At 49.2% G+C, this 8,667-nt stretch overlaps 1 protein-coding gene across 1 annotated transcript in view; it reads left to right on the top strand.

The window, feature by feature from the left end:
- celsr3 (cadherin, EGF LAG seven-pass G-type receptor 3) overlaps positions 1–8,667 on the top strand; it is a gene marked incomplete at both ends in the record, with an annotated part of 120,428 nt that overhangs the window by 25,585 nt on the left and 86,176 nt on the right. The window contains one exon of the mRNA XM_080014470.1: positions 4,834–5,186. Coding sequence (XP_079870596.1) covers positions 4,834–5,186 — 353 coding nt within the window. The remainder of the gene's footprint in view (positions 1–4,833; positions 5,187–8,667) is intronic.

Raw genomic sequence — 8,667 nt, 5'->3', positions numbered from 1 at the left:
TGGAGGAAGCACCGAGGTAAACGAGGCGGCATACGGGTCAGAATGAGGATCAACCTTACCGCCCACCTCTGCCAAGCATCCTTCTTACAACGTCCAGTCCCTGGAGAACAAGATGGATGAACTTCAAGCGAGGATTAAATTCCAGCGAGACACGAGGAACTGTTGCGTCCTCTGTGTGACGGAAACGTGGTTGAACCCACTGGTGCCAGATGAAGCCATACGTCCAGCCGAGTCCCTCTCGGCGACTGAACGGGGGAGTCGGGGAAATCCAAAGGTGGAGGCGTCTGCCTCATGGTAGACAACTGCGGTGTAACCCCAAAAACACCAAGTTTCTCTCCCACTTTTGCTCGCCGAACCTGGAACAGCTGACCATCCTATGCCGTCCATTTTATCTCCCCCAGGAATTTAGCACGGTCATCATCACAGCCGTTTAAATCCCACCACAAGCAGACACCGACGCAGCTCTGTCGGTCCTGTACGATGTGTTGTGCGGATTTCAAAACAAACATCCCGACGCGGCTGTGGTGGTGACTGGGGACTTTAACAGGGCCAACCTTAAAAAAGTTCTGCCTAATTTCCACCAACACATCACGTGTGCCACCAGGGGAGATAGAACTTTGGACCACTGCTACACACCGTACAAGAACGGATTCAAGACCGTCTCGCTCCCTGCTTTTGGGAAATCTGACCACGCCACGATCTTGCTGGTTCCTGTTTACAGGCCTCTGATCGCGCCAGAACTGGTGGTGACGATGGAAGTGAAGCGGTAGATGGACCAATCAGAGGCTGCGCTTCAGGACGCTCTGACTGACGTAGACTGGGACATGTTCCAAACAAGTTCAAGTGACGTCAGCGACTTTACGGAGGTGGCAGTACCTTTTGTAACTACACTAGCAGATAGCATCATTCCCACTGTGAAAGTTCGGATATTTCCAAACCAGAAACTGTGGGTTGATAAATCCATCCGCTGCGCTCTGAATGCTCGCATGGCCGCTTACAACGATGGTCTTGTATCTGGAAATATGGACAATTACAAAGCGGCGTCGTACAATCTGTGGAGGGCGGTGAAGAACGCCAAACGGACCTACAGAGAGACTGTGGAGCTACAGAGGGAACGGGGGGACACGAGACGCTTGTGGGAGGGGCTGCGGACGATCACGAACTACAAGAGTAGCCCCTCCCCAGCCACGAGTGTGGACGCCTCCCTAGCCAACGAACTGAACTCCTTTTATGCACGGTTTGAGTCTGGCAACAACACCGCTAGCTCGCCGGCTAATTGGAGTTACCCCGCTGGGGATGAGTGCGCACTCTCAGTGTCCGTGCACGAGGCTAGGAGGGCTCTGATGCGGGTGAACACCAGGAGCTGCAGGCCCAGACGGCATATCTGGGCGAGTACTGAAGACCTGTGCTAACCAGCTAGCCCTGGTGTTCACCACAATATTCATCTCCCTGGCTGAATCAATGGTCCACCGTCGTTCCTGTCCCGAAGATCGCCTCTCCAACCTGCCTGAATGACTACCGTCCGGTGGCCCTCACCTCTGTGGTCATGAAGTGTTTCAAGAGGCTGATTAAGGATTACATCTGCTCCTCCCTCCCCCGCACCTTGGACCCGTTGCAGTTCGCGTACCGGCAGAACAGGTCCACGGATGACGCGGTTTCCCAGGTACTGCACACCACGCTCACACATCTGGATGGCCAGAAGGGGGCCTATGTGAGAATGCTGTTCATCGATTACAGTTCAGCTTTCAACACCATAGTCCCCACCAGACTGGCTGTCAAGCTAAAGGAGCTCGGACTGAATGCTCCGCTGTGCGCCTGGATCCTGGACTTCCTCACAGCCCAAACCTAACCCTAACCCTAACCCTAACCCTAACCCTAACCCCCAGGTGGTCAGGGTGGGGAAGCACACGTCAAGCGTCCTCACCCTGAATACAGGATCCCCCCAGGGTTGCATCCTCAGCCCCCTACTGTACTCCCTGTACACACATGACTGTGTGGCCAGGTCCAGCTCCAACAACATCATCAAGTTTGCTGACGACACCGTGGTCGTGGGCCTGATCACCGACTGCGACGAAAAGGCCTACCGCGAGGAGGTGGCTGACCTGTCACTCTGGTGCCACGACAACAGCCTCCACCTGAACATTAGCAAAACTAAGGAGCTGATTGTGGACTTAAGGCGAGGACCACAATCGAGGACGCACGTGCCCTTGGTGATTAACAGGATTTCTGTTGACAGGGTGAGCAGCTTCAAATACCTGGGAGTCCACATCACAGAGGACTTAACATGGACTTTACAAACAGACACTCTGGAGAGGAAGGCGAGGCAGCGTCTTTACCACCTCAGGCAGCTGTGGAAATTCCGGGTCTCGGTGAGGATCCTCAAGTCCTTCTACTCTGGAGCAGTGGAGAGCATCCTGACAGGCAACATTAATGCCTGGTTTGGGAGCTGTTCTGCTCAGGACAGGCGGGCCCTGCAGAGGGTGGTGCGTTCAGCTGAACGTAGCACTGGAACTACCCTCCCCCCCTTGCAGGAGTTATACACCAGGAGGTTTAGCAGCAGAGCCCGTAGGATCATAAAGGATCCTCATCACCCCAACAACGGACTGTTCCAGCTGCTGCGGTCAGGCAAGCGCCTCCGCAGTCGCACAGCGAGAACAGAGACTGAGGCGGAGTTTTTTCCCGCAAGCCATTAGAACTGTCAATGCTGACCTCACCGGGGGTCCTCATTAAGCCATACACTTGGCTCCACTACCTACTGTACTATATGTAGCATACTGTACCACATACTGTGTCACCGTTTCAGGGTTGTTTGTGATGCTGTATTGCTGTGCCGTACTGTTGTATACTGTGCTGTATTATCCCAAACACTACCTCACTTTATTCACATGCCACTTTAATGCACATATCTATATATACATAATTGCCTATTCCTAAGCATATTCCTTCTATCGATTCCATTTTATCTCATTTTATTTTATTGTATTTTATTTTATTCTATATATTTTTACTTTATTCTATAAGTATTCAACTTACTGTATTACGTTTTCCGAGTCAGTTAGTTGGTCTATTAGAAAGAAATTTTTCCTAGGACATATTGTGTGGTATCACCGGGTGCGTTGCATTACATTTCACTGCATATATGTATGAAAGTATGTATATGTATGTGACGAATAAACCTCTTGAATCTTGAATCTTGAATCTTTTTTTCTTTCTTTCTTTCTTTCTTTTTCTTTCTTTCTTTCTTTCTTTCTTTTTCTTTCTTTCTTTCTTTCTTTCAGTGTGTATTATATTGCTCTTGTAATTCTCAGGACTCAGCTCAGAAGTGCTTTCCTGTCATAACATGAGACATAAAATGCAATTTGAGGCCATTAGTCATGAGGGGAAACCTGACTGCTCTGCTGTGAGGAAACTCATCATCATGCAGAGTCAGCCTGGTCGCGTTCCTGATCCTTTACACTCTATCAACTGCTTCCCTACAGAACAGCAGAGCAGCAGAGCAGTAGAGCAGTAGAACAGCAGAGCAGCAGAGCAGCAGAACAGTAGAGCAGTAGAACAGCAGAGCAGCAGAGCAGCAGAACAGTAGAACAGTAGAGCAGTAGAACAGCAGAACAGCAGAACAGCATAACAGTAGAGCAGTAGAACAGCAGAACAGCAGAGCGGCATGTGTGAATGCATGCATTTATCTTTCATATTGTGTTTATTGGAGATGTGTATTTTAACAAAATGTGTTTTTTTATTTATGTATGGACGCCTGTTTGTGTGCATTTGCAAATTTTTATATATGTGTGTATATATATATATATTTATATATAAGAGACCACAGACCATGGGCTGTGGCACGTCTGTATGTGAAGTCACGTACTAGAATGAGGCATGATGGGATATTTAACTCACCCCCACCTCCCTCCCCCTTTCTCCCTCTCTCCCTCTGGTCCCCTGCTCTCTTCTCCTTCATCCATCTCCCATGGTATCTCTCCTCCCTCCTTCACCCGTTCTCTGCTGTCTGCCTTTCATCCAATCTGCCTCTTATTCCTCCTCTACCGTTCTTCCTTGTTTGTTTCCCCTAATCCCCTTCAAAGCCGACTGTGTGTCTCCTCTCCTCCTCCCATCTGGGCAGGTCTTTTCTCTCACCAAACTCTCTCTCTTATTCATCTCATTATTAGTTCTCTCCATCTTTATTCTACTCTTCTGCCTACTCTGCTTCACTCTGCTCCATACAGCTATAAAAACAATTTGACGCTGTTCTCGAATACTCAGTTTTTTTCCAGAAAAAAAGACAGTCCAGACAGACCGACAGGCAGAGAGACAGACGGGTGGTTATTATTCAATTTACATGTTCTCTAATGTTTTTCAATTCTCTCTCAGTTCTGCTTTTCGACTCATAATGTCATTCCACCCCCTGGCTATTCATTTATTACAGCGGGGTGTGTGTGTGTGTGTGTGTGTGTGTGTGTGTGTGTGTGTGTGTGTGTGTGTGTGTGTGTGTGTGTGTGTGTGTGTCTGTGTGTGTGTTTGTGTGTGTGTTGTTAGGGTGGAGAATTGACTCAATATCATCTCGCTGCAACAACTCAATGTGATTCTTGTAGTATTGTGTGATTTTGTGAGTATGACATGTCTGATCATTTTGACATAATGTTCTTTTTAAAAAGGCCACGCCCTTCTTTCTCTCCCAAACTGGAGGGATAGTGAGAGTACACTGTTAGATTTGTGAAATTGAAAAAAACATTTCTGGCAGGTTTTGCATCATATTTGTTCATCGTGTATCGAAGGGGAACTTTCAAATGGCGACTTATCAGTGTTTGACCAAACTCCGCCCTTGTCCTGTCTCCCCAGACGGCGTTCACAGCGTCACGGCGCAGTGCGTGCTGCGTGTGCTCATCATCACCGAGGACATGCTGGGCAGCAGCGTCACCGTGCGGCTGCAGAACATGTCGCAGGAGCACTTCCTGTCCCCGCTGCTGGGCCACTTCCTGGAGGGTGTGGCCGCCGTGCTCTCGGTGCCCGTGGAGGACGTGTTTGTGTTCAACATTCAGCCGGACCTGGACGCCCGGGCGCCGGGCCGCCTGGGCATCCTGAACGTCAGCTTCTCCGCGGCGCTGCCCGGCGGCCGCTTCTTCCCCTCGGAGGCTCTGGAGGAGCAGCTGTACCTCAACCGGCCGCGGCTCACCGCCCTGGCTCAGATGGAGGTGGGTGGGGTTGGCCATTTGAAGTAGAAATAAATAATTTTGTCCTTGAAGTGACGATGAGTGATGAGTCAAGTGGAAATTTCTGCACCATTACATCCCAAATATGACACTTCTTTGCTTGCTTAGTGCTGTCACTGAGGCCAAGACATGTATTGCAACCAATTGAATGTCCTTTTTGGGTTTTTTTCCACTACTTAGTAAATGATTACCCAACAACATCTAGCAGCAGCTGACCTGTGCTATTAAGGTGTACTAGTCTTACCACCCCTAGTGCATACACACAAAATGTTATAATATCCATAGCATGATATCCAACTTGATTTTCTCTGGGATTTTGGTATTGTAATTTTGCGATATAGTTAAATGTTGTCTTTAAGGCTGCATTACAGCAAATTAATGGACTTTTCTGACCCCCCTAGACTGTTCTAGTTGTCATAACATCCACATTCCTAACGATTAGTTCTCTAATATTTATTATGTGTAAATATCACGTCAAATAACCAATTGTCATCCCCAGAATATTCTCCAATTATCAATACCGAATACAGAGGTATTCGTCAAAACATGTGATGCGATTTTGTCAATATCGACAAGCCATATCACACACACACACACACACACACATACACAAGCACACACACACACACACATGTACAATAAAGTGAGTTATGCACACTTTTTCGCCCACCCTCTCTTTATATAACGGACATATAGGGTCTCTAACTTCATATTCGTTTGCCTTCATGCAACACCACACAGATACCACCACCATATGCACCCAGAATGAGTTTGCACGCTTGAATTCACACACACATGCACACACATGCACACACACATGCACACACACACACACACACACACACACACACACACACACACACACACACACACACACACACACACACACACACACACACACACACACACACACACACACACACACACACAGCCTGGAGGAACACAGTTCTCATTGTGTTGCAACGCCCCCATAGTAATGACAGTGGCAGCGAGGACGTCACTTCAAATGTCGAGTCATTTCTCTGTCATCTTTCTCTCACTTTATTTTTATTTTTATTTTATTTCTCTCCCTTTCTCTCTGCCCTAAAGGTGCTGCTATTCAATGACATTTTGGCATTTGATATAATTAAACGTTCTCACTGTCTCGGTTCATTTCTCTCCCTTTTTCGTCTCCATCTCCCCAGGAAAGGGTTTTCTTTTAATGGCAATGTAATAATTAAGCTGTCCTCTCTCTCTCTCTCTCTCTCTCTCTCTCTCTCTCTCTCTCTCTCCCTTTCTCTCCGGCTCGCGGAAGTTCATCTATTTTCATCCTTTTTGTGTGTTTTGTTCTGTAGATGGTTGTTGTTTATTTTTTTGTTGGTTTGTAGCTCAGTTTAGTCATTTATTGTGAGTTTTAGTTTTGCGCGGGGTTTGTTTTGCGGATGGCGCCTCGGCAGTCGTCATCCCTCTCGCTCCGTCACGGAGTGAGGGTCGCGCCGGACCCCGCTGTAAGTGTGGAAGGGGACTGATGCCGCTGGGGGAGCAGGTCGGACATTGTAATCTGTACTTTGCCAAACGGGTATCTGGCACACCTGGATCCCAGCACAGGGGTGGGATGCATCTTCTAAGGATGATAGATTGAAGCACGTCCAGTCCCTGAAGAGGGAGGTGCTCATGGTGCTTAACGCCCCGTCCCTGGACGTGTCATTTCGGGTAAAACATGGAACTAGTTACTATATGATCTATGCCAATTCAGGGGATGCTAAATGCTTTCACTGTAAAGAGGCGAGACACATGCGACACGGGGGAGGGAGCTAGTGGGCAGACTGTCCCTATGCCACTCGCACCACCCTGCCCGCATCAACTGGCGGTGACGGGACTGGAGGGAGTGCTGCGGTGGGTGGCGCAGCGGAGCCCGAGTGGGCTGCGGCGCCTGGCTCCGGTGGCGAGGAGCAGGCTGCGGGGCCTGGCTCCGGTGGCGAGGAGCAGGCTGCGGGACCCGGCTCCGGCGGCGGGGAGGAGCCGGCCCCAGCAAGCGGACTGGCGGAGAGGTGGCGGGGCCCACGGGGAGGGCTGTCAGTGTTAATGTGATGAAGAATGCTAATGCGAAGACTAATGACCATGATGAATTAGGATCTGACTCGGATTGCATGTCAGTGACAGACATGTCAGTGACAGATTCCCAGGCCCCAAATGGAGACCTGTATACCTTAAATGAAAGAGAGCGGTTTCTAGACGCCACGTTTGGGAAATCTGTTAAAGTCATGGATCATTTCCCTGATTCCAGAAAGTTTATTAAAACAGTGGCCTTGATGAGGAAGACAGCAGGGGCAGTGTTGGATGACAAATAGAGGTACCGGCTAAAGAAACCTGTGACGGCCCTCAGGAAAGCAAACTGTCGAAAGGGGTTGGGAAGACCTGACCATACGTAGGTATTAGGATGGTTGTGTTTCACAGGGTGTTTTCTCTCCTTTGACTGGTTTTCTCGACTGTCTCCCTCTTCTCTCCCACACTTACTGGGGGAGACAGAAGCAGAGGAGGCCTCTGGTTGCGGAATTAATTAGGCAGAAGAAGTTAGACATGATATTTCTGCAGGAAACGCACAGTGATGCACCCATCGAGGTGGACTGGGCCTGGTGGTGGTGGTGGGGGGCACCTGTTACTCAGCCATAGAACCAAATTTGGGGATGGTAGCTCCGGAGGTAGAGCTGTTAGTCTAGTAATCTAAAGGTTGCTGGTTCAATCCCAGGCTCTTCCTGCTAGCATGCTGTAGTGTCCTTGAGCAAGACGCTTAACTCCTAATTGCTCCTGATGGCTGCTTCTCTCGGTGTTTGAATAATTGTAAGGATAAAAGCCTCTGCTTAATGTAATGTAATGACTACTTGTGAGGGGGGACTGGAACTGTACACTGGACTATAGTCTGGATAGGACCGGTGAGGAACCCCACAGAGTTTCTTACAGCTCGGCATGACCTCATGGACACATGGAGGACAAAACATGCAACAGCCAGACAGTACACCTAGGTGAAGGTTTCAGACGGTAGGGTCAGTGCAGCTCAGCTGGACAGGCTTTACCTATCACATGTACTCAGTTGCTAAACAGTTCCATACTCTGTGGGTTTCACAGATCGTCACTCTGGAGCTATGCTCTGCACCGGGCATTCTTCTTATTGGCATTTTAATGTAAAGTTGCTGCACAACGGCATTTTCAGCAGCAGTTTTAAATTATTCTGGGACGCCTGCAGGAGCAGGAAGGGGGCCTTTAGCTCCTTGAGTCAGTGGTGGGAGGTAGGCAAAGCAAAGGTCCGTGTCTTCGGCCAACGATACTGTGCTCACTCCCCAGCAGGGTTAAGGAGACCATAAACATCCTAGGGCAGGAGATCAGGGACATTGAGGGAAGCCTCCTTAGTGGCAGTGCCCCTGCGGGTGGGAGGCTGCAGGAGAAGAGGCAGGAGCTGAGCACTTTCCTCCAGGAGATAGTACGG

The sequence above is a fragment of the Zeus faber genome, assembly GCF_960531495.2.
Source record: "Zeus faber genome assembly, chromosome: 15".
NCBI classification, from domain to species: Eukaryota; Metazoa; Chordata; class Actinopteri; order Zeiformes; family Zeidae; genus Zeus; species Zeus faber.
The sequence above is the reverse complement of the archived record's forward strand: the minus strand, read 5'-3'. Positions and strand labels throughout refer to the sequence as shown.